Source organism: Clinocottus analis, unplaced genomic scaffold (assembly GCF_023055335.1).
Source record: "Clinocottus analis isolate CAN_PGR_092001 unplaced genomic scaffold, fCliAna1.0.p SCAF_5, whole genome shotgun sequence".
NCBI lineage: Eukaryota > Metazoa > Chordata > Actinopteri > Perciformes > Cottidae > Clinocottus > Clinocottus analis.
This window is the reverse complement of record NW_027176207.1, coordinates 9,681,994-9,708,432: the sequence shown is the minus strand read 5'-3', so window position 1 is coordinate 9,708,432 and position 26,439 is coordinate 9,681,994. Positions and strand designations below refer to the sequence as shown.

Genomic DNA, 26,439 nt, shown 5'->3' with positions numbered 1-26,439 from the left:
ATCTCGAAGTTATTCTGCCTTTCAAAATGGTGTAAACATGTTTTTGAATATCATTCAAATGCTATTACCGTTTTAAATAGTATGATGATCAATATAGATCAATAGTTCATTGAAAACTCATAATACTAGAAATAGAAAAGTGCTCTGCTGCACTGCATTCATGCAGAGATCTTCCCCTTTTCCCTGTGAAAGGGTTTTTACTATCTTTATTTGGGGGAGTTTTTCCTGATCCGATGTGAGGTTCTGGGACAGGGATGTCATGTAGACAGATTGTAAAGCCCTCCGAGGCAAATCTTGTATTTGTGATTTTGGGCTATACAAAATAAACTGAATTGAATGTACCTTATACGCTGTAAATCTAAATGTAATAAAGGCTGAATCCAGAGTGGATGGTTCACTTTATTTCTGACATTCAATATTTGTAAAATAACCAAGGCAATGCCAGGCATAAAAACCATCCATGGAGCATTTGAACAGAATACAACATGGCATTCAGAGTCTTACAGAGCAGGTCCTAAATGTGAGCGTGGAAAACACGTATCAGACGAAAGAAGAAGAAAAAAAAAAAGAACAAATCTCTGCCGGGCATCCCGTTCAGAGCAGCCCTAAACATGAGCAACTAACATGTGTTAGTCAGAGGCAATCTTATTGTTCCCTTCTAAAATGCTCAGAAAAGGCATTCAGAAAATAAATATGTGGTCAGATAGCTCTGTGGCCGCTATTTCAAAGGTTGTTTACATTTTCAGAGTTATGCATTAATGATTATGCAAAACATTGGGATCAATTGAGTCCAAGAAACATCTGGCCTTCAGGTGAGAGACTGACATCCATCGTATTGGCTACTGGTATGCTTGTTCCTCCTTACTCAACTCAATGGAGGCAAGATCAAATGAACATAATACATAACTGCACCAGACTAAGAAATATTGGGACATTTAAAGCTACTTACTTTACTAGTATGTCAATTAAGACAAAAACTAAAATATCATGTATGCTAACTGAATTGGACTGATTGAAAAATGTACTGTTTTACAACCTTAACCTTCAAGTGCCTTGAAAAGATTTACACAAATAACATATTATTTACACACTCAGAAGGCTCACAAATAGTGGCGCTGCAATGTAAAATGAACATTGCTCGATTGGTGGCGCAGCAGTGACGGGTTCAAGCATCTGTTTGGCATATAGCTCACAGACAACCTTCCTGCGTCCAACATGAAGTCAGTCTCACAGCTGAAGTCTCTGAGATGCATTGGAATGCAAACAATGCATTTAAAGATTGCAATTCTTAGTCCGAAAAGATGTTAGCTTGTTTGTTAAACTGTTCTCGGCCATATTAAAAGATATGTCACAGGTCATAGCCTGGAAAGTGACGGCAACATCTGGGATCAATAGCCGACCGGCTTCTCTGCCACTTACTTACCAATTAACACTGCAACGTAAAGTCACATACATGTTGCCAATGACAGTTCTCATCCTGCGGAGCATTTCATTGTGCAGCTGATCCTTCTGCTCGACACAGTTCAAATGCTCCACATTGAAAACTCAAGGGTGTATGCGGTGGTTTAACTCTTTGTAACTATTTCAAGTGCTTTGTTTTACATCAAAGTCTAAGGAATGGAGCCGATAAGAAAATGAGATTGACTCGTTCAAGAATACAGAAGTCCTTATGTTTACCTTTCAGAGGAACATGTGCAAAATACATCAAACTCTACATTTCAGATCTTAAAAAAAAATAAACGCAGTTAAACAGCGTTGGCCGAGGTTTCATCCTACATTGATTATGTATTCATTCTCTGCCCCGGGGCCAACGCTTTCCAAACATCAACAATTAAGTCATTCATAGTAATAAGACCTTTCGTAATAGTGGTAGTAAGTAATACTTTTGAGGGTTAACTAGTGCATCTCCTGTCCATCTGCGCCGTGCTGATCCCACTCCTAACAGTAGAGGGCACCAGAGTGATCACACCAGCTGGAGGACGCGTCATACAGACTGGAGAAGCAGCAACACTGGCTGGTCTCACAGACCAGAAGGCTTGGATTCTCCACAAGCTTCTCTGACTAAAGTTTGTCTTTGTTCACAGGCATGTAAAGTAACAAAGAACATCCAAACCACTCGGAAGCTTTGGAGAAGCCAAGCCCTGATCTTATTTATATATCAACACTCCTCTGGTTTAATATAGATGCCATACAGAGCAACACATGTATATGTATATATACATATACACACACATAACACACAAACAGATTGGGCTGTTTCCTCGTACACAAACACATCAGTGGGTATTTGGTTGCTCACAGCCACAGAACAGCTTTGGAGCGTTGCTAGTATAAATGACATTAGTGCAAATGCAACCCCCCTCCCCCGCAAACACCCGCGCTCCAAAAAAAATGGTAGAAAGAAAAATTGGTAGCAAGGTTAGAGCACATTGGAGAAAAAAAAACTAATAAATGCTATGGTAAGTGTGGCAGCGTGCAAGCTCTACATATAAGCGTGCATCAGGACTCAGCATTCTCAAGATTTAGTCTTACACACACAGAATCACACACACACACACACACACAAGTTGACAGAAATAGTGTCCAAGCATGTGGAAAAAAGAAGCTCTCCCATCAAGTGACTCAATTTGCTGGTAGTAACATTTCAGAGAGTGAAGTAACTGAGCAGCAGGATGAGCAGAGGATGATGACGGTCTCAGAAAAGCACAGAGTACTTCAATGTGACGGGTTATAAAAAGGGGCTGGATGGAGCGAGGTTATTGGCTCCTGCCACGACAGTCTCAACAATCTCTGGCTCGTTGGGAAACTTGGGATGGACTGGTTAAATGTGAGGTTGGGAAGGAGGTGAGTGCGGATGAGTACCATAAATGAAGTAAAGCCACCGACTCAAAAGTGTGGGCTAATTCTCTCAATATACAAACTGTGGCCTCTGTTGCAACGTTAGCTCCCTCCTCTGTCTTTCTTCCTCTTACTTTTAGTCAGTCTGCAGTGCGGACTGTCCAATAAAGCATAATGTAAAAATTATCTTAAAAATAGCATCTCTTTAACAGTTATACAAAAGTTTGGCGATGAGGAGTAGAACTGTTTTTTGCTGGGACCAGCCAAACAAGTTTGAATCAAATATTGAAGAAGTATAATAGAGAAAGCTTGACACATGAAATGAATTAGTTCTCCCATGTGAACCCTTTGATTTGTTCACACTGCAACACTTAAATAGGCCACACCATGTATCCTCTGCTTAGCACCAGGCTTCAGGTCACGTGACGGCCTCAAGAAATAACATTCAGTCTCTGCTAATGCTCAGCGTATTCACCAATACACATAACTATTGTCATCTAACAGTGAAAACAAGAAAACAAAAATCTGAAATCTGATGACTTCATGAAACGAACATCAAGTGTCGCTAGCCTATCTCGGCTCTCCAAACCTTCGACCCTCGTCTATAGATCGTGTCACATACAGGAGACAAAACCCAAATACTAAGAAATGCACAGCAATAAGAGCAACGCTGCACAAACAAAGGCATGATGGGAGCAACCATCACATGAAATGAGACAGACATAAGCATTATTTTGGAAATGTCATCAGAGGTCTAATATCAAATGTCAAAAGCTAACTGATTGTGATACTACAGTTCCAAATCAGGATTTCACATTTTGTGGATATGATGTAGACCTACCAATCATTTATCAAATGAGATTACTGCTTTCCTTTCTTTGTGTTGAATGGAAATTAAATCATTGCTGGCATGAAAGTTAAACACATTTAGATGAACTGGTCCAAGACAATCGTCGGAAAAATGACAATCGTCGGTATTTCTTGTAATGTTAAGTGTTGAAAATCTGCTGAAAGATTGTTTTGGATTTTTTTCTTTCAAACGATATGGAGAGGTTTTTATAGTTGATGGAATAGCCAACCGCTAGATAAATAGAATATAAGCAGAATATTAGCAGATGGAGTATTTAGATTGTGTGTTTATATGTGCATGCACGTATGTTGTGTGTGTTACAATGAGGCTCAGAGGCTGCATGGAGGAGGAGGCCGTTCCTCAGAGGAAGGAGAGGTGGGTTGGTCAAGCTGTGATGACGAAGCAGCAGGTGACTCCTTGCTGTCGAGTAAGAAGCTTCGGTTTAGTTGAGGGGCGGACTCAGGTTCAGCAGGGGTTATCTCTGCCTGTGCCAGTGGCTGTGAGGAGGTGGGAGATGGAGGAGAGGGGCGCATGTCCATTGTGGCAGAACAAGAGGTGGAAGACGAAGAAGGGTGATCTGTAAGCGACTGCTTCTGTGAATCAGTCACAAGTGGAGAAGAGGAAGTGGTCTTGACCAGGTGCTGGGGAGTAGAGGGCACACCAGAGGAGGAGGCTTCTCCAGCTGACATGGCAGGTCCATTAACTCCCTCCTGCTCTGCTGCTCCCTCCTTCGCATCATCTGGAAGTGTGTCGTCTTTTGGCTTCTTAACCGCTGTGGCTTCTTCTTGCCCTGCAGGGCTCTGATTGGCTGCAGGCGCTTCAGGGATAGTGGTTGGTGATTGGCTCTTTAGTTGCGAGTGACAGAGGGGGCATGTCTCCTGGACATAAAGCCATTTCTTCAGACAGCCAGCGTGGAAGAAATGACTGCATGGAGTGATCACAGCATTGTTCATGTCCTGAAAGGGATGAACACATGAACAGAGGCTGCGTTGTTAGATTTCCTTCTGCATTTCCTTGTTTCATAACCACTTTACTTTGTGTTAACATCCAGCAAAATTAAATTACATTAGCCAAGCTTTAACTTGAAGCCTTAAATGTATTCTTGGCCATGTACTTCATATAGATATACACAAATACACAAAACCAGTTCATACCTGGTAGCAGATAGCACAGATGTCGTTGTACTGTTCCAGCTGTGTGTTGCTGGCCGTGGGGAGGCTTTTGATCTTGTTTACAGCATCTCTCCTGAGAAGGAAGCTCTGCCAACCCAGCTGGGCTCTGAGCCAGACGTTATAATACGAGTGGACCAGGATGATGGTACTGCCCATCACACTCCACTCCCCAAATACTGTCTCTGACACGCCGTAGCACACCACACACACCGCGACCTGGCAAGGGGGGACATACCGAAATGAGGGTGAGATATGTCAATGCCAATTAAGCAATATTGTGTCAACAATGAAAACGCCTTTGTCATATGCTGCTTTCTCATTTGTGCTCCCTCGTGTTCTTTTATATTGTGTGTGCTCTGGTTCACTCACCAGGAACTCCAGTAATCTGTACGTCCCGTTGACACAGTAGATAACTTCATCCATGTTCTCTACTGGAGCCTTTCGAAACTCCTCCACCATGAAGAGAATGTAGATCAGCAGAGTGCCGAGAACCTGAGGGTGACGTATAGAGTGTCTTAATAATCAATCACGGATGCCGAGTCAACATCAGGCACAGTGGGTAAAACAGGGGAATTCAAGAGACTGGATGAATGTTAAGCTCAGTCTACAAATTGAGACAAATCAATTCCATCTAAAGTGTGTTTGTAAGTTATCTGCGTGTCTGCTTGTGTGTTACCTGCAATGATGTGAGGATGGAGGAGGAAATGATGATGAGTAGCCAAAAGTCCATGTGGAAGAACTGACAGATCATATAGGCCATGTAGGATGGAAAGATCAGCAGGAACAAACACAGAGACACCGCTCTGAAATGTTTCCACAAACTCCTAAAAGGACAGATGGAGGTGGGAGCAAAAGTAGATCACCTTCTGTACCAATGTGAGCATTTTGCTTTCAAACAGTCAGAGTACTTTTCTCAAAAGCAAAGGTCAAAAACATTTTGGGGTATTACTAAATATATGTTAACAAGTTTTTAACTTTACAGAAGTATCTGTCAGAAATCCATTGTTGACAGAAATGTCCAGATGTCTCCATTTGTTTAAGAGGATTACAATCGGTAAAGTAAAATGAAGAACATTAAATCGATTTACTTGTCTCTTGATGCTCCCAGAGCCAGGACTATGGGGTCAGCTATCTCCAACATGGACTGCAGGATAGAAGCAACCACAATGAAGAGGATAATGGAGAGGAGGAAGGCTCGGTGGATGACTTGAAGCTCGATGAGGCCAGTCTGAACAGCAAGTATCAGCAGGGTGATGCCTTCTGTCATCCCCCTGAATAGACAGATAGGAAACCAACATGCAAAGTGAATAAAAGAAAAATGACATGCCAATAGACAACACACACAGACATATGCACAAACTGACCTGTGCATGGTGTTGTCATTCATAAAAGCTCTGTAGCCTTGCAGGTAGAACTTGCAGAGTGTGAGAACTCCCAGAGCAATGAAGGAGACTGTGAAAACCAGACCCAAAAGGGAGTATGGTGTACTACAACATTCTGCAATACTGAGGACACACATGGAGGGGAGAAGGAGAGAAATTGTTAAAAGACAAAGGCAACAAAAACGGAACACTTATTTTATATTCCAAGTAACTCCATCATAACCTGTAAGTGTACAAACATATCAGTGATGTACCATCTATGATTCCCCACACAGTCTGAACAAAGTAATGGTCCTACCTGGTAAGAAAGAGGAAAAGGAGCCTCTCCCTTGAGGTAGGCTGGTCTCTGGTGCTGAAGTAGGAGTAGATCTGCAACGCGAACAGCAGTAGCCAGAAACACATGAAGAGTACTGGAAGGACCAGCTGGTTCCATAGAGACATACCCAAAGCAAGCAGCCCATACACTTCCACCACCTGGGGGACAGAGGGTGAGAGATACATTAATGGATGAGAAGAGAAATAACATCAATATGACAAGCTTGCAACGTAGGCCACAAAACTAGCTTCTTACCTGAGCCAGCTCCCTGTAGGCAGTCTTGGCCAGGTTGTACGGTACCAACAAGTTAGAAGCCAGGAAGTAAATGACCTCCAGGCCAGTGAAGATCATAGAGAACTTATTGATGAAAACAATGGTCTCTAGTGGAACCAGACACAGTCTGGCCACCAGAGGGAGGAGGTGAGCAGAGAAAAGCCAAATTCTCTTGGTCTGCATCACACAGGAACAGAGCGTACACACCACCAGCTGACCTGAAAGATCATAGAAGATAACCATGAAGAAAGATGCACTTACACACAAATACACAAACCTCTCTCTCTCTCTCCCTCCCTCCCTACTGTCTACATATCTTTGTCACTGTAGCTATGTTATTTTTTGTTACCTCAGGCTTTCACTGTGCAGTAAAATCAGCACTCAGTGTGGTCTATTTATAGCATGGGAGACTCCATAGCTACTCTCCAGTAAGATGAAACCAGGTCCTATGTACGCAGGAACATGGGACCATATTTCAACATGGCTCAGTTTTCACAGTACTAGAGGTAGAAGTCGCTGCTGATCAGTAGGATTTATGTCAAGAGCAACTCGGTGATAAGAGATGCTTTTTATTGTAGCCAATTCAGCAAAAAACACCACAGATGCTGATCTTTTTCAACCACCCCCTCTACAGAAAACAGGAGGCAAATCCATGTTACAGAGCGCTCCATTCAAACTGCACTGCCTTCCTTACAGAGGATGCATTTTCTGTAACGGAGACTTGAGTTTAAATGTAGTTGCTCAGTATACTACAGTACTAAAAGTGACAGAAGAGCTCTGTAATTCTTTCCATACTTTTCTAGACTTTCCAGATGCATGGGCAACCACGAAGGACAGGGGAAAAGAAAAATGTAATTGGAGTTGAGGAACAGTTTCCCGTGAGCTTAGAAAGGATCTGTGGAAATTCATCTGCCTGCCTATGTTTGGGTTTATGCACGATGCAGCCATGCCATGTCAAGTATACTGTACAAGTATGTCTTCATGCATTCATGTGTAATATAGATTATACCAATGAGTGCCGTGGTGAATCTGTTAATGGAGAGAGGTTCCAGGTAGACAGGTCCTTCATAGCCAGAGTCCAGTTCACTGCGGACATAATCCCTAAGAAAGAGATGTCAAAATGCTCAATATAGAGAACTCTGTTGTGACTAATTATATACTACTGACCTATAGCTCAACATAGATATTTCTAGCCTTGTATCTCCACTAGCACAAGGACAACTCACACAAGCTAGTGATTTATTTTGTGAGCAAATGAATTGAAAAAGTATATTACATACAGTACATTATAGCCGACAGTAAATGCTTATTCAAAGGTTATGGTGTCCTTGTAAATCTAACAATGAAGACAAGGTACTATAAATGACACGATGCATAATATATAACCACTTATACTTAAACTGTCACGGTTGTCATTTTCTACTATTGAAGTGTCCATCCAAGTGAAAGTACTTGGGATAGCATCTCGTCTACTGGGTGATGTGTGTGTGTGTGTGTGTGTGCGTGTGTGTGTGTGTGTGCGTGTGTGTGTGTGTGTGTGTGTGTACCTTGAGACTTGGTGACCAGCAAACAGCAGCAGGGCCGTAAGAACATACAGGTAGAGTTTAACCAGGTGCTGACGAGGCAGAGTCAGGAGTACCAGGCTCAGGATGTAACCTGTGACACAGACAAACAAAAACAATTACCAAAAACAGCATTAAGTAAAACGTGACAATTGTTCCCTGTTCGCAGACAATCCCGTGTTTTCAACACAAAAGTGATCTACTTAATGCATATGTGTACCAGACGTCTCTAGTGTAATCGCAGGGAGCCATTTCAAACAGTCACTGCTGCCAATATGCTTATTGTACCAGAGTCTACTGCCTAAACCCCCCAAAAAACCTCAGTGCATAGCAAAAGTCCCTTTGATTTTACTGCCTCTCTTTCTGTTTTATTTAGACTGTCCACACACACAGCGCCCATCAGCACATACCAAGCCTATTGGCTCATTAACCAACTGCAGCAAAGTCACACACACACACACACACACACACACACACACACACACACACACACACACACACACACACACACACACACACACACACACACACACACACACACACACACACACACACACACACACACACACACACACACACACACACACACACACACACACACACACACACACTTTCCTTTAGCTCAGTCAAATCCCAGTCTGAACATCAGACTTTGCTGCGTCACCATCACATTACGGTGACTGTGTTTCAGTGTCACTGGAAATACACCCGACTGGCTCCCTGCAAGACCTTGTTGGTCTTTTCCATGTTGTGTGTTCTGGGGTGATAGTGAGTCTGAAAAAGATGCTGTTGCCCTTTTGTAAAAGAATAACATTTGTTAAAGGGGTGTGTCATATCTTGAATCACATGATTAACAGCAGCCTAAGAGGACAAACACTGCACTTGAAGTGTTTCTATATATCATTTCTCAATAGTGTTGAAAAATATTACAAAACCTTTGCTCAACAATATGGAACTTAGGTGGAAATCACGTACAAAACATGCAACCAACCACTGAAAAGGTTCACTCCAGGGACACAGCTTGGAAAACATTTTCTTCCTCCCTACTTTCACCAAGGTTATGTTTTTGCCAGCTTGTCTGTCTGTCTGTAGAATATGTCAATCAGTTATGGATTTCTGTAAAAGTTGATGGATGGATCCACTTTGATGAAAGAATTGTGGTAAACCAAAAATATGATTTCCACTCTCAGAAGACTTGTGTTCTAGCTTTACTATGCAGCTAAGAGACACAGACTTTAAAACTAAATCTTACTTAAAATGTAAGTGAACACAAGCAACAACATCACAGACACTATTACTAGGAATCAGGGGAGAGCGGTGTTAAGTCCAACTTGCATATTTCTCTCTTTGAGAAGCTTTTCATAGGCAGGTGAAAATAAACATAAGTACCTGGGGAACTGGTCAACAGAACATTGGGGGGAAAAAAATGGCTAACAGTTCAGTGTTGATGAAGGCTGGCACTCTCAAAAAGCTTTTTTCTTTGTTATTTTTCTGTTTTCTTGCACAAAATAAATAGTTCCCTTCCATTTGACAGAGCTACCTACACACTTGACTAGGGTTGCAAAATTCCGGGAACATTCAAAGTTGGAAACTTTCCACGGGAATTAACGGGAATTATCAGGAATTATTGGGAATTAACTGGAAATTTTGGGGTAATTTAACTGTATTTACCTTGTCATAAGCAGACATGCACGCAAACATTTGTAATACAACTTTTAAAAATGACTTTTTTGACATTCCAAAAGCCGCGAATAATGGAGGTGATGGTGTACTTTTGTGTGGACATAGATACTTCCTACTCTCACTGCTGTAAAAAGTGTACTGTGTACAAATAAACTTGGTGAACTGAAGCCATGTTCATTTTAATACCAAGTAATCAATATGCCAATGACAAACAGTGTTGGGAAAGTTCACTTTCTACATGAACTAGTTCAGTTCATAGTCCATCATTCAAAATTTTGAAATAAGTTTACAGCTCCAAAAAATGAACTAGTTTAATTATTTTTTTCAATATGTTGCGAGCTGTAACTGAAATCTCTCTCTGTCTGCAATACCGCTCTTGGCCGCTACGCAACTCGGCGCTCTCACACTTACCAGGCATCGGGCTGAAACGTTCAGACGCAACATTGATGACAAAAACGTTTAAAAACAACAGAATGTTTTATGTTTACGTTTATGTTTCTGGCAAACAATGTTCCCAACCAGTTGCAGTCAGGGTCCAGCTGAGCTCGGCGTACATAGTCTTGTTCTCAACTACATTTAAGTTCCTTGTTATATGCTTTTGCAAAAAACTTAGGCACATGTCTTTTTTTCAAAATTCCAGAGCCAAAATTCCCATGGAAACTTTCCGGAAATTCACTGGAAAATTTCCGCCCCTTTGTAACTCTAAACTTGACACTGTTTTCACACTCATTCTGATTGGCACAGCTAATTCACACTGCCAGAATATCACTGCATAGGCGAGAACCGCACAGCTGGAGGAGGAAAACTTCTTTGTTTTGTATTCTACCAAAGGATGAATCAGATCCCTCCAGACTATCCTGAAATCACTACAAAGCAGAGCCACATTGCTTACTGCCTCCCACGGGTGTGCATTTTGAAACTGAAAGAAAGAAAAATACAAAAGATGCAAATCCAATCAAGAATGGTAACATTGTGACTGTTGGCTTTTGACAGACTGATAAATACAGTGAAAAAGAAGCTACTTAAGCTGATTGCCCTGTCGAATTGTACACAACACCTAATAAAAAGGTCATGATAACGTTGACAGGCCAACAGCTACAGCTCTTTACACTTTTTGCACCAACGAATGTGTAAAATGCACAAAGCGTTTGTGTAATGCATTTGTTTTACACTAAACCTCTAAGAATTGTTCAGAAAAGAGGGAACTTATTGGTACTGGGTCAGGCTCTGTTTGTGTGAGTGAGTGAGTGAGTGAGTGAGTGAGTGAGTGAGTGGCACCAACACTGACCTACGTAGTGCAGGTAGAGTGCCAGGTATTTGTACTGGAACAGGGGGTTGTTGGACAGGCTGGACCGCTGGATCTTCTGGAAGAAGGAGCTGACATCCCAGCGGTACAGGACGTCCAGCAGCATGATGCTGGGAACACGCAGACCCACATTGAGCACCGCCTCTACACGGTCCTTCACTGCCATGGCCTCAGCTTAACCTCTGATCGGCAGGCAGAACTGACCACTAGGGCGGGATGTTAACAGTGGGTGCACTGCAGAGAAAGAGGGACAATGCACAAAAATATGTTAAACAGGATGCACGAGAGATAGGAAGCAGTAACATAAGATGATAGAGAAAAAGATAAAACCCAACCATCAGCAAAAGAGGACTGGGTTGGGGAGAGAGATTACAGGAGGTGCAGAAGGAAATACACATGATAGAGACTTCATAAAACAGATTTTTATCCACAGATTTTCATCCACATACCTAAAATGTGATTGTTGCTAGCAGAGTGGCAGTAAATATAAACTTAACTACCCAGCCAATGTTTCCCTGCATCTAGCAGGTGGTTAGTTTTGAATTGACTCCTTTATAAACAAATATGAAGCATACAAATTAAAGAGACTAATGATACGTTTTGTATATCTACTCTAGTTACAGAATCATTGAAAAATAACACTATAACTTATACAAATGAAAACTAATTTGACATACAATTTAAACATTCACTAAAGTCACAAGTTTGCAGTTTATGAGAGAGCAAAACTATACAAGCTATTTTGCATTGGGGACTTAAAAAAGATGCAGTTATATTTTTTCATATTTCCTTTTGCAACGTGAACACGCTTCCAAGTGTGTGTGTGTGTGTGTGTGTGTGTGTGTGTGTGTGTGTGTGTTACTCTGTCAGGTTTAATAAATTAGGCAAACTAAAAAAATCTGCTTATTCATACATAAAGTAAGTTTCCTCTTTCTTCCTTTTTCACACACTGTTCTGTTTATAGCTACACAGCATACATCAAACAGTATATTTAATATATTGTTTACAAGACTGTCTTGTAGAAGATGATGTTGGTTACAGTATGTGTGACACTATTTATACATTCACTCAAGAATAAAATATTTAATTTGATCTCAGTGTACAATGAAGCAACTATACAGCTCATGACATGTTCCATATTTATCAATCAAAATGTTAAAATGACAACTGTAAGTGAACTCAAAATCGTTCCACTTTTGTTATCTACTTATTGTGTTCAAAGAGTCATCAGTAACATTAACTGCACAAAATTTTAGATATTGCGTTTTTTTATTTTTTATAGCGTGGTATTAGTACTTTCACTCAGGTAAAAGATCTTCTATCACCACTGGTATTAATCAACGACTCTGGCTCAGTACGTCTCACTCTGCCTGCACTTTCATCATCAGTGCGAGTGAGTTGGAACTTCTCATTGTCTCTCCCTCCCACCAGCCGCCTCCGCTTTCATTTCGCTTTTGAAAATAGGCAGCAATAGACATTTCCCTTTTGAATTGCAGTAACATCTAAAATTATTGTTTTGAAAAGCTTTCCACAGCTATGTGTATGCATTGTGCACCACTACGTAAACGAACAGGCGGACATTTACAGTACAGGCAGTGCCGGGCCAGCGGGGACCGTGGCGTGTTGGGGCCGTAGAGAGAGCGGCCCCCTTCAACTGTGTGTCCAGTGAAGAGCGGGCTCTTACGGTGATGATTAGATTGCCAGCTAGGAAATAAAAACATGCTCAAAAAGGAACTCATCTGATATTTACATAGGGGCCATTTGCTACAAGTGGGCACTAAAAGGCATACCCATCTCTATCATGGTTCTTGTTTTAGTGTAAACTATGACAATAAATCCCATGCTTATTCTACATAAACCACCATTCTCTCTCTTTCTCTTTCTCTCATATATATTTATGTATAAATCAAAATAAATTACAAATTTCTTATTTGACTTTTGTCATTATTGTGCATTGTCAAGTTTATATTTGATCACGAGATGATGCGAGACGATCCCGTGTGTGCGTGTTCGCATTCAGGTCTATCAAAGAACTGTGGAGTGTGGGCCATCGGGACTACTTTAGGCCACTGGTGGCACTTACAAGACAAGTTTCCAATCATGTTATGATGCCTGGGACTACTTCAAAGTTGCCAATAGCACAGTTTCCATTCATTAATACGCCTGCCTACCGGGACCCTGATAACTTACATAACTTTAAATGCACTGGCCAGAGAGAGATCACTTCGCGGAACCCAAGCTTACATAACGCGAACGTCTACCACTGTAGTTTTATATGTCGTAATCCATTAACCGCTACCGGGCATGGTATGATTTAAATAGGTGATTGTATGTAATTGCTCTCTTAACTAAATCATCGGCATTCCTAGTGTTACGGATGAGTGAGTGCTGCATCGATTGCGGTACACCATGAACTCTAGTAACCCCTCTGTCTCGGCGGAAGAAAGAAAATCTCTTAGCTCCGCCGCAGAAGACTGCAACACTTTGTTAACTAACTAGTCTGGTTTGAACATGACGGTTCATTAAATGACCAACGAGGCAAATTAACGGTTTCGGTTTGGTCCAGGTGCGACGTGTCAAGTTGGAGATATCGCCATAACAGTGTACGTGCGGCGCAGAGATGATGAGGCAGCAGGCACGGTGCCAACAAGTCAAGCTAGCGTAGTCAGCTAGCATCGCTGTCCGTTAGCGGCTGTCAACAACCGAGCTCACTTCCACACAATGGGGCACTAAATCAGTACCCGACGCCTTAATTTCCGTCCAAACACTTTTGCGAACGAGCAGCTCGCGCCCCCTCAAACCATTTCAAGACCACCGTTACCCGAGAGTCCCGCTGTAGCGTTAGCTTTGCTAGCAAGAAGACTGGTAACGTTGGTCCCTGAGCTAGCTGTCGCGTCCGGACAGGACTAATCACGAAAAAAATGAGAACTTACATTTGAAGGAGACGTTCGCAATATGTACAACGGTTTTGGGGTGCTTTTCGGGTCGGATATCGACCATTTTAACTCGGCACCGCCCGAGTTAACGGTCCTCTCGATGAAAGCGCCTCACGCTCAAAGGATGCGGCCGATCCGCTCATCTCACCTCGCAGCCATTACCCCAAAGTACCCGAGGAAGATGGACTGGGCATGCGCAATAGAGGTCGTCCCGTTACATCTTTTGGCCCCGTACTTGTTATATACCAACACTGTAAAATAAAACTAGTTTGACTCTTACAGGAGGCTTTTTTTTTTTTTTTACTATGCCTGGATATGTTTAAAGTAAACGCTTAGTTTATTAGATTAGTAAATATAAGCAGATCTCATGGGATGGGTGAGTGGAGTCAACCCCTACTATAATGATGGTACGTATGTTTAAGGCAAGATGCTGTATGGCATTGTCGCTGTTTTTGTGTTATTGATAAAGTTGTTATTTACTGTGTACAATATAATTGCAAAAAAGCTGTTAATCCTAGTATATATTTCGATATTGGCCATACTACGAGGAGTAATGCTAACTAATGAGGATCCAAAGCAGCACTCAAAGGACTAAAACATAAAAGTAAAAGTGGGGTTTATTAGCATATAATATGCTCTGTTGTCACGTTAAAGCTATGAGGTTCTATGACACGCAGGTAATTTAACTGTATTATATGACCCTATTTCACTCATCAGAGGTGGTGTCCATTTACCAGGACAATGCACTATGTTTTGCTGATACTTTTGCCCGGATTTGTAATTCAGTGGTGTTTATCGAAAGGACACTATTATGTGCAACATGCGTTTCCCAAAAAGTTCTTCAGTAATTATCTGGTTTAGGATGAAGCTGCAGACCACGTGCAGGCAGAAACATTTGGGATTAATCAGAGAAATGGTCTGGAAAAAAATAAAATAAGCCGCACTTAATATTGATGTTAGTGGTCTAAAACTTTATTTTCTTCTCGTTCTTTGATGATGATAAAGGAAACTATTATCAAACAAGTGTATCTTAATCTATTATAACACTGTCACTATGTTAACAAAGGTTTTTTTCCCCTCCTACGTCACTACCGGCAGGTTTCGGGGACGCCAGGAAGAGCAGAGTTTGCGCCGCTCGATGAATGAAACTGAACGGCCAACTTCACAGATTCATTCAACTTTCAGACGGTATTGGACAGAGTTTGACAAGCATCACGTGCTAGCTTGCTCTGCCAGGTGAGGATCCCCACACCGCGTAGCGCAGTCAGCTAATGCTAGCTGGTTGTCTCGTTACCTCGCGTGTTGCTAGTCGGCGTTAGCTGTCTCATGCTAAAAATATCAACATCAGAGACTGCTCCGATTAGGTGTCATTTTGCCGTTGTGTCTTGAATAAGCCGACCACAGCAACACATGCTCAAACTATAGCCATGTCATGTTTTAAACTCTGTGTGTCATTGTTAGCTACTTTCTATGTTTTACCTAAGCTACAGTTAGTTGCAGTGTGGCACCCTGACACCTCTCCTGTTACTTTGCATATTCCCCTCTCTTTCTGCAAGGTGGACGTGTGCATGTGTGTTACTGTAGCTGGACATAGTTTTGCTTAAAAGTGTGTGCACTCGTCTGTGCGCGTGCATACACCTGACTCCAGCTGCAGCCGAGTGTGTTTGTGTGAGTGTGAGACATGTCAGTATCAGTGATCATAAAGTGGGGAGGTCAGGAGTACTCCATCAGTTCTCTGTCCGAGGAGGACACAGTGATGGACCTGAAGCAGTCCATTAAGACCTTGACTGGGGTGCTGCCAGAGAGACAGAAACTACTGGGACTCAAGGTCAAAGGTGAGAGGGCATCAGACCTCATTAGCGCATTATACCCAGTGACGTAAATAATACCATGTAATATCCTAACCATGCGCACAAGGTATCAGGACTGTATCTCTCTTTGTGCCTTTGCATTATTGTTAACTATATATTTTCTCTACTTCTGTTCTTTGTCCAGGTAAACCTGCAGAGGATGAGGTGAAGCTGGGCTCTCTGAAACTGAAGCCTAACACTAAGATCATGATGATGGGTACCAGAGAGGAGAGTCTGGTAGGTGGTGGGTGACATCAAAGTTATCTGGTTGCGTCTACGGACAAGTCTCCCAGTCAACTGGCAATGTGCTTGAGTGACCGGCTAATTTGTAGTTTAATCAAACATTATGGTTATTAAAAGAGTGGCATTATAGGCATGCTTTCTTACTTATTATTTAGGACTGCGGGTTATTAACTTATTTGTCTGTTCAATAAGTGATTTGTTAGATGAAGATTCTGCTAGCTGTTGACGACGGTGTTGTAACTAGCCAATTGGATGATTTGCTCTCTGACTTCTAAAGTCTTACTATTTACCTATTTACCATGGTGTGTTAAAGTTTCCCCGTTGCTGATTGGTAACTGTTTTGATTTTTGCAGGAAGAGGTTTTAGCCCCTCCCCCAGAGAACGATGATGTGGTCAATGATTTTGACATTGAGGAGGAGGTCATTGAAGTGGAGAACAGGTAAGATGTTGTTATGTGGGTGTGTATGTGGGTGTATGCGGGGGACTATAAAATCTGTGAGAGGAAATGTACCTGTCTGTGTCTGAGAGACAAATGTTGTTTTATGTCTCGAGAGAGGAGAATCTAGCAAAGATCGCCCGCAGAGTGAAAGACTATAAGGTAGAGGAGATGAACCCTCCCAGAGAAGGCAAAGGGCTTCTGGTACTGGATGTGGACTACACACTGTTCGGTGAGTCATAGTGACACCAATATTTGACTGATACTGTATTTTCTTGTCAGTAGAATGTGATGCTTTGCATAATATTAACCGATCTTTGTTTGCCGGCCTATGAGTTGCTCGTGTAATCTAGAAGACTTTACATTGACTTCTGCATCTTCTGTGTGTTTAGATCATAAGTCGTGTGCGGAAACGGGCCAGGAGCTGATGAGACCATACCTTCACGAGTTTCTGACATCAGCCTACGAGGACTATGACATTGTCATCTGGTGTATGTATCTCCTTGTCTCTTTTTGTTAAGATCTACATTGGACTAAATTACAACCATTACTCCCGATGAGTAGGATGATGTAATTGTTAAATTATTTATGGCTGAATCTTTTGGGAAATGCAACATTCACGACAACATTTTTATTACTGTTTTGTGTTTTAACTATAGGCCACTGCGCAGTTTTTTTAAATGTGTTTATCTATTAAGTTAATATCGTATGGCCATTTGTTGTTTTTAATCTCCTCTGTGCTGCTACCCAATATTCACTAGTTGTGGAATACACATCTTACAAATGTACTTTCTCTCCTTAGCTGCTACAAGTATGAAGTGGATTGATGCCAAAATGAAAGTAAGTATTCCACTTGTGGTCTTTTTTATTTTGTTGCTCAAGCTACACTACTGCGAGCATTGCTGTACTTTACCCTTTTTTGCCAAAAGATGGCAGTGTTAATCAATTTTAAACACAGTGTTTGTGTTAAGAGAGGAGCAGATAACAACGTGTGTGTGTGTGTGTGTGTGTGTGTGTGTGTGTGTGTGTGTGTGTGTGTGTGTGTGTGTGTGTGTGTGTGTGTGTGTGTGTGTGTCTGTGTGTGTGTGTGTGCGTGTGTAGGAACTGGGGGTGATAGACAACCCTAACTACAAGATTACGTTCATGTTGGACAGTGCAGCAATGATTACGGTGCATACCCCGAAGAGAGGGGTTGTGGAGGTTGGTACACACACAGCGGATCTTAAATGAAGATATTGACCTGTTTTACTGCCCCAGTTATTGCTTATGTAAACGCATATTTCACAGAAAAAGAAATCATCTATATTTATATGTAGTTGTGTAGTTTCTCTCCCTTTTTGTTTAACTTTTGATTTATATTGTATCTTATTTGCACCATATCCTCGTATCCAGGTGAAGCCCCTGGGAGTGATATGGGGGAAGTACGAAGATTTTTACAACAGGAGGAACACAATTATGTTTGACGACATAGGACGAAACTTCCTCATGAACCCACAGAACGGACTAAAGGTAGGCGGCCCGCGTTTTCGTCATTACTTTTGACCCTCACCTCTTCCTCATCATTGTTAGCATTAAGCACTGGTTTTGCTGAGTCCTATTGTGTGTGTGTGTGTGTGTGTGTGTGTGTGTGTGTGTGTGTGTGTGTGCGTACGTGTGTGCGTACATGTGTGCGTATGTGTGTGCGTACGTGTGTGCGCGTTAGATCCGACCCTTCATGAAGGCACATCTTAACAGAGAGAAGGACAGAGAACTCTATAAACTGGCACAGTACCTCAAAGAAATCGCCAAGCTTGAGGACTTCAGTGGACTCAACCACAAACACTGGGAGAGGTAGGCACACGCATGCTAAGAAGTAATGATGTATTGCATAGTACTGACACAACACATGCTTGTAGCACATTTAAGAACTTTCTTCCACAACAACGTGAAAATGAATTCATTCACCAACATATTAAAAAATATGTGTCTGTAGGTACCTATCTAAGAGGCAGCATCACTGAGGAAGGACTGCATCCTCTGCAAAGACTTGGGCTGGACATTACTACCCCATCATCCAGTTCTCACACACACACAAAAACTTGGTTATTACAAGCCCTTGATTACAAAACGTAATACAAATCCTACACTAAATCTGCAGACGCCAACTCTCAAAAGCTCAGGACTGAGATGGGCTTCCCAATTTATATCTTTGCATGTTCTCTCACACATTTCTTTGCATTCATTACAATAGTAACAGCAGTTACCACCCGTGTGTGTGGTAATCATTAGGGATGCACCGATACCGATATCGGGCTGATACCAACTCAAATAGTTGGATCGGGCCAATCTATTAGGTCCAGCTCTGTGTTTTTATAATCTATATATGACATACTGGTTATTCCTGTTTAAGTTTGGATCAATTTGTTGCTGCATTCAAAAGGTTTACAGTTGAATTAATATTTCTGTTACTTTTGGAGATTTTTTTATCAAGTTGTAGGTGTACAATTTATTAATTTAATAATAAATAACAATTAATTCAATGTACATCTATGATATGTCATTTGTTTGACAAAGGTAAGGAAGCAATGTTTAAGTCAAGCCTAATGTTGCCTTACACATAAAAGATGAGCCTGGTTTCATCCACTCAGTGGGGGCACACAGTTTATTATTTAAACACTAAAGTTGGATCAGTCCTCGGTATCAGCCGATGGCCAAAGCCCAGGTGTCGGCACTAGGACTAAAAAAGTCAGATCGTTGCATCCCTAGTATCATAAACTAGCCCGAGGTTTGAGGCCACATGCCACAATGACACACAAACGTCTACAAACCTTCAGTCAGGTGTCGAATATGCATCTTGTTAAATGGAACCTAAAAATATCTGGATCTTTTAAACCTACTTGGCCTCCCAGATGGGTGGGGTTTGTAGCACTTCCACCTGATAGGAAGTGTGAAGTTGCTTGTTTTTCACTAAAAAAGTAGGCTTACTTCGCTCGGACTATCGAGCCCCTCTGCTATACCATGTAAGTATAAATGAATACAAATATCATGGTTACAGTCAATCCATTTTTCATACCCCTGTACGAAGCTGCCTATAGCATATACTGAAGAGATTGAGATTAACCCTCAAGAAGCCAATATTCTTAATTTTCTACATGTATGAGAAAGACAGATTGAAAATGATTGATTGTGAAATTCAACAGGGAAGACAAAGTTGATCTAATTTAACATATATGAGTTTTACTGGAGTACTTCTTGCAAATGAATTACCTGCAAAGCGTATTGAAGAATTAAAGTGGAAAATTGTAAAGGCAGATCATGTTAGGAGCACTTGTCCTCAGAGTCCAAGATAAAGTCCAGGAGCATCACGCTGATGCCTGCAACCTACGCAGCTTGACATGTAAGAATATGCAATAATCTTCAAAGCTACTGTGACATTAACTGCCGAGTTGAGATCGAGACGGGTCGTCGCGAAAATGCTTTCACATCGCACAAAACGTGCATTATCTTTTTTTTTTTTTGATTTTGGTAGCTGCTTCATTAATGAAATGAGTGTGTGAAATGAGGGAATGTGTCGGGAAGACCTTATGAGCACCCGAAGCTCTTGGAACATCAGGGATGTGATTTTTGTTTTGTTTTTTGATTTTGTCGGATTTACAGCTCTCTTGGACGTTCAACTCCTTTTCATTTCCTGAGATCTGCCTTTTTGTGTTTTCCTCATCACATCCCTGACATCCTGGCTGTAAATATGACAATAAACCTTTTTTGTACCTAAATTACCGGTGTTGGTCGTATAATGATTGGGAACCAAATATAGACATCTTCAACTATATAAAATGCATTTGAGGTGTTATACAAAAAATGTCAAAAGTCCAGTATATGAATATGCTTATTAATTTATTATGACATTTTACTAATTGTTATAGCAACAATTCTGCAAGGATAGAGTGCATAACATTACAAAGGGCACAAAGGAATGACAAATATTCACTAACAAGATACTTATGTTCCATAGAGATAACTTAAAAGAATGATCAATAAATACTGTACAGGTATACTTCAGTCTGAAAACACCAGTGAGCAATTAAAAAAATTAGTTTGAAAAATGATTCCTTGTATATTTGTGCTCTTCCATCATTTATGACTGCAGTCATAGGAATCAGTCGTGTGTTTATTGATTCTGCAGGTTGGAAGGAAACAGAATGCATCAGATCTATGTTGGTGGCACGACTTGGTAATATTTGTATAAATCATATGCTCTCATCAAATTACGTTTTTCTTAACAAACCCGAGTCAAAAAAGTTCTTAATGGTCCAAGTTATATACTTACGTGCATAAGCTCCACTCGCTAAATGGCCCCTTGGTATGTGCGTCCTGAGCTCGCACACAGAAAACAAACTTTGAAGGTTTAACATTGACCTCAAACTTAGTTTCCAGAGTGGTGTTCGCCTGCACAAGAGAAGGGATCACACATTGAAGAGATGGAAATGTGGCCAATGTATTTAGACATGGATATGGATCTACTGTACGTCATACACATATTGATTACCATTATGTGGTGGCCACTGTCACACGATCCTTTGTGGACCACCTTGACCTGGAACTCCAGGCCAAAGTAGGTGCAGGGCTTCTCCCAGGAGTCGGGGTAGCTCCAGCTGAACACCTTCCTGTTACTGAAGCGCAGGTTAGGGAGTCTTTCTGGCCTCACTAAAAACGATAAGGGGGGGAATCGGTTGGAGGATGGTGAAAAGAGGAGCATAACAGTACATAGAGAAAGATGTGGCAGGATCGCAACAGAAGGCGAAACAAGACGGAGGAGAATATAAATGAATGGATGAAAATGAGGCCACATAATCTTAACTACCTTTAACAATACAATACAATCACTCACCAATCTCCCTCAGGTAGAAAGACTTTGAGTAAGCCTCGAGAAGAAAAACGCTGTGTACGTAGATGGTGAGGACGACGCGATGCTGTTCCTCTATGTATGGGCAGCTGGCATCCTGACAGTGAATCCCCAAACCATCAGCATCCAGCTCACAGGAAATCTTATCCAAATTACTAGATGGAAGACAAACTGGTTGGTACAATACCCTCATGTAGAAACAGGATGCAGGTTACCGGATTCACTCCTGATTTGAATGAGTATTAGTATTTCGTCCTCACCGTTCGGCCTTCACCAGGATCACAGAGGCGTCGGATCTGAACTGTGTTTTTATCCAGGTGCAGTGGAAGGAGCCTTTATAGTTAGGTGCTGAACAGTGAATGTGACCTGAAGGAACAGAAACACGGTGAGCACTCTGAGTCTTTCTCTTCGTGTTTAGAGCTCTTGTCATCAATTTATCTCAATATGTTTCAGAGCTAAGCTGGAGAAAGGACGATTTCTTTTAGATTTCTTTCATTTTTGCAACAGGAATTATGAAAAAGTATGACCATGAGTCTCTCTGTCCACTTGCCAATCTGCTCTTTCTTTTGTCCTGTATCCTTTCACATGTGTCCCTCCATTCATCTTATCTTTTGAATGGTGTCTGCGTTTGGGCAACAGCCTCTGTCCTTTTTTTCCCATGTCTCCCACCATCGCTCTTAACTCATAGCTCTCGCCAGGTCCAATTACACAACACGTCTTTATCTCTCTCTGTCTTTTTTCTCAATGTGTGCCTTTATTGTTCTCCTCCTTCATCACTCCCTCCACCTTTCCTATCTTACCCTGTTCAGGGGATTGTTTTTCAAGTATGACAGTCCTGTTGTCTGGTTTCATTTGGATCAGGATCATAGTATGGTTGAGGTAATCTCCGTTTGGGCCGAGGTGACAAGTGTAGTTTCCTCCATTCATCTCCTGCACGAAAACATTGACCCGGTTCCCCTTCAGAGCTGGCTCAATCTCCTCGCCTGAGACAAGATCAATTGGTCAATGTAACAATGATGCCTTAAAAAGTCAGAAAAACACTGAAGAAATTTACTTTTTTTGAAAGTCTCATATTTTTTTTTAAGATGCATTTGTCCTCCATCAAATCTGCACAAGTACTATTAGAAGTACCAGCACTATTACTTGTAGTAGTAAAAGTTGAATTACCATCTTTCTTCCAAACCACAGGTTGGTTTTCATATGCTTCTCCACATTTCAGAGGAACATTCACCCTGGTGGCCACACCATAAGTCATCCTCAGGACCAGAACTAGTTCAGTCATAGACAAGAAGACACACTTTAACACAGACTGACTTGAATCAGCATTTACTGCATGTGAGGCAAAGACACAAATAAAAAGGAAGATTCAGTCGATAAAGGACGAGCTACCAACCATTATCCATCAGAAACTCCATGTTTTCTAGGTCACTGTCGGAGCTGGCGTAGCACAGTCCAGCATACAGGACCAGAAGGAACAATGCACGCATCTGGAAAAAAGGAAAAGGGACAGGTACATGAAGAGAAGACAGATGATTTGCATAAACCTTGACTGATCTGCTTCTTCTAATTTTCTATTAGGCAGCGACTGTTTGCTGATTGTTGAACAACAAAACAAAACGCCCCAAAATCTGAGACAAAACGTTTTTCACCAACAGGTTCAAATTTGCTTGTTTGTCACCCAACTGTACGAGGTTATTTATTAAGTAGCTATCCTAAAATATACAGTAAGTAGTGTAGTAGAAAGGACAATACCTTTCTCGGAAAAAGCCTTCTGAAATGTAAATACTCAAAGTCTAATTTACAACAAAACATCTTGTAACTCTTACTTGGGAACCACTGAAGTAAAGCGAGTACCTTTAAGGTGCATTTATGCCATTTTAATAGTTGAGTAAAAGTAGTTCTGAGGCTGCTGTAAAGACATGTGTCCAGTTGAATAAGACAGTCCTAATTCAAATGAGTTAGGACTTGTTCGTCTGGATTATTGAGAAAGTTCTCATATCAACAATGTGTCAATGTCTTTCAAGAAATGTTTTACTTTAATTGAGATATTTATTAAATTTGAACAAAGACCTATATATATAAATATATATATATATATATATATATATATATATATATATATATATAAAGATAATATATATATATATATATATATATATATATATATATATATATATATATATATATATATATATATATATATATATATATATAAAGATAAAATGCTAAAGAAAACAAACAAACAGGTTTAGAGATAACCTAAAAACCTTTTTATCGTAGAACTTACCTTGACAACTGGATTTGATCCTAAATAATTCTGACTACAAATTGACCTGATCGGGATGCCAGAGAGGAGGGTTTGCTATTCTTCGTAGGTGTTCAGTCTGTCTGCATGAACTCAACATGCTGTCGCTGTATTTATGTGACACAGTAAAAGGTTAAAAAATCCCTGACATAAAGAGGAACTGCCCCGTGTGTGCGCGTGTGTTTGTGTATGTGTGTGTGTGTGAGTGTTAACTTGAGGTCATGACGTTGTCCATTTGGATTTTTTTTATGAATTGAGAAGCAAAATAACAGGTCACCACAATTGTAGCTTTAAGTTTCCTCTTTCATTCCACCTGATTCACCCAGTCATGAGGAAGATGACAAAGGCACGATAGAACAATTCTTGTGCTTATGATTGCGCGGCCACTCTGACCGCTATGGAGGAAGTCAGCGACGACACAAGAGACAGAAACCTCTGTGGAAGGGAACTGGAAAAAGCTCAAGTGTTGGCGCATCAGCGGGTGGTGGTGTATCTCTAAAGCTCAACAGGTACATAGAACATGGTTATGAAAGTACTCAGGAACGAGAACAAGAGACCAGTGTGATGCTATTTCCAGTGAAGAGGAAAAGAAAATAGAACCACTGTGATGAATTAAAATTGTTTCATATAAAAAGAGTCACATGTCTGTTGGCTGAATTTGGTTTGTGAAGAAATTGTCTCATGAAGACAAAGAAATTGGTAAATATCTCATCGGGGAAGACACCCGTATAGAGCGTTATGATTTATGGAGGACTTTCCATCATTCATTCTGCCCCCAATTTTACCACTAACATTTCACTGTGTCAGTGGAGGTATATAATGATAGCCAGCAGCCCATTTACTATAAGCACAACTCTTTCCTAAATATAGTTATGGAGGTGTCGTTTGATTGAACATTGCTGTGCGCTTGTAGAAGAAGGTAATAGATGACTATCGCGCAAGGTTGGTGTGCGTTGTGGTTTCTGAACAAAAGTATGTAGCTCAGAAAGAACCCATAAGACCACACACGTCCCAAATTACAAAATGTATGAAAAAAAAAACTTTTATAAAATGTATTGTTATGATAATATTTGTGTATATAGAAAATGAAAATTTGAGATTGATCCTCAATCAGGGATGAAAGGTATTTCCCCCCAAAAAAACACAATGTTGTAATGCTGTGGTGACCTTCTATTGTCTTCGGCCAGTCACTCACGTGTCACCTTTCACACTCAATAGCATGACAGATCTCTGTCTGCACAACTCTTCTTCTTCCTCTCCATTAAAACTCAGGTCAACACTACACAGCCGGTTACATTACTGATGGCAGACAGCCTGTTAGCACACAGGCTACTTCAGTTCAGATTAGAAAACCCTGAGGGGAGGTCAGAGCACAGAACCCTGAGGTCAGACATAGAACCTTGAGATTAGAGAACCCTAAAGTCAGAGCATAGAAGCTTGAGGACAGAGAATAGAACCTTGAGATCAGAACATAGAACCCTGAGACTGTGGTCAGAGAATAGAATCTTGAGGTCAGAGAATAGAATCTTGAGGTCAGAGAATAGAATCTTGAGCTCAGAGAATAGAACCTTCAGGTCAGAGAATAGAACCTTGAGGTCAGAGCATGGAGCCATAAGATCAGAACCCTGAGACTGTGGTCAGAGAATAGAACCTTGAGGTCAGAGAATAGAACCTTGAGGTCAGAGAATAGAACCTTGAGGTCAGATCACAGAACCTTGAGGTCAGAGAACAGAACCTTGAGGTCAGAGAATAGAACCTTGAGGTCAGAGCATGGAGCCCTGAGGTCAGAGCGTATAACTGTGCAGGGTTATATGCTCTGACCTCATGTGGTCAAAGAATAGAACCTTGAGGTCAGAGTATTGAACCCTGAGATTAGAGATTAATAATTCCATCACTGGCTGGTTGACATTTGGATATTTGTTGAGCTGAGAACACCAGTTGGCAGCACTTCTGAACTTCAAATTGCTCACAGTGGCTTCTTCTTTCTAGCGGCCTCTTTGCATCATAGTGTTTCTTTCAGGAAATTTTCCATGTTCTGTCCGGTTGAAATGAAAAGATTTAAAAAAAGGAAATTATTATCAAAGGTAGGGGGAAGTAGTTGCATCGTTATGTGTGTTGGCCAATGTGTCGATGCAGTGTTGAAGGAAGAGGTTCACGTTCAGACTGAAGCCGGGTCAATGGGCAGGCCAAAGGTAAAAGATCCACTATGGCACCTTTAAAGTAATGTTTGTTCCACCTCTATATAAAAATATGAACATATTAAAAGCAAATAATTATACAGAGATTGAGGAATAGAAACAATGATCAATTTGAATTAAAAACATTTTATTTTTAATCAAAATATGCAACTGTGTTTCTGTTATTCTATCCTTTTGACACAGGAATAACTGTGGTTGTGTCTTGAT

General features: G+C 41.0%; 3 protein-coding genes across 3 annotated transcripts; 1 reads left to right on the top strand and 2 right to left on the bottom strand.

Moving 5' to 3' along the window:
• Window positions 1-381: 381 nt before the first annotated feature.
• On the bottom strand, window positions 382-14,564 carry LOC137802582 (RING finger protein 145-like). The gene is made up of 12 exons (XM_068600554.1): window positions 14,316-14,564; window positions 11,365-11,616; window positions 8,379-8,487; window positions 7,841-7,932; window positions 6,814-7,049; window positions 6,541-6,716; window positions 6,225-6,365; window positions 5,949-6,131; window positions 5,537-5,684; window positions 5,230-5,352; window positions 4,843-5,076; window positions 382-4,644 (listed from the first exon to the last, which is right to left on the bottom strand). The coding sequence occupies exons 2-12, from the start codon at window positions 11,546-11,548 to the stop codon at window positions 4,018-4,020; spliced, it is 2,253 nt and encodes a 750-aa protein (XP_068456655.1). The 5' UTR covers window positions 11,549-11,616; window positions 14,316-14,564; the 3' UTR covers window positions 382-4,017.
• Window positions 14,565-15,417: 853 nt separating this feature from the next.
• On the top strand, window positions 15,418-20,570 carry ublcp1 (ubiquitin-like domain containing CTD phosphatase 1). The gene is made up of 11 exons (XM_068599693.1): window positions 15,418-15,554; window positions 15,875-16,153; window positions 16,314-16,405; window positions 16,765-16,850; window positions 16,964-17,079; window positions 17,240-17,338; window positions 17,650-17,687; window positions 17,949-18,047; window positions 18,240-18,356; window positions 18,550-18,677; window positions 18,820-20,570. The coding sequence occupies exons 2-11, from the start codon at window positions 16,000-16,002 to the stop codon at window positions 18,845-18,847; spliced, it is 957 nt and encodes a 318-aa protein (XP_068455794.1). The 5' UTR covers window positions 15,418-15,554; window positions 15,875-15,999; the 3' UTR covers window positions 18,848-20,570.
• A 579-nt stretch (window positions 20,571-21,149) lies between these two features.
• Window positions 21,150-23,216, bottom strand: il12bb (interleukin 12B, b). Its single transcript, XM_068601141.1, has 7 exons — window positions 23,123-23,216; window positions 22,897-22,998; window positions 22,530-22,712; window positions 21,990-22,095; window positions 21,715-21,884; window positions 21,373-21,530; window positions 21,150-21,272 (listed from the first exon to the last, which is right to left on the bottom strand). The coding sequence occupies exons 1-7, from the start codon at window positions 23,214-23,216 to the stop codon at window positions 21,150-21,152; spliced, it is 936 nt and encodes a 311-aa protein (XP_068457242.1).
• Window positions 23,217-26,439: the final 3,223 nt, after the last annotated feature.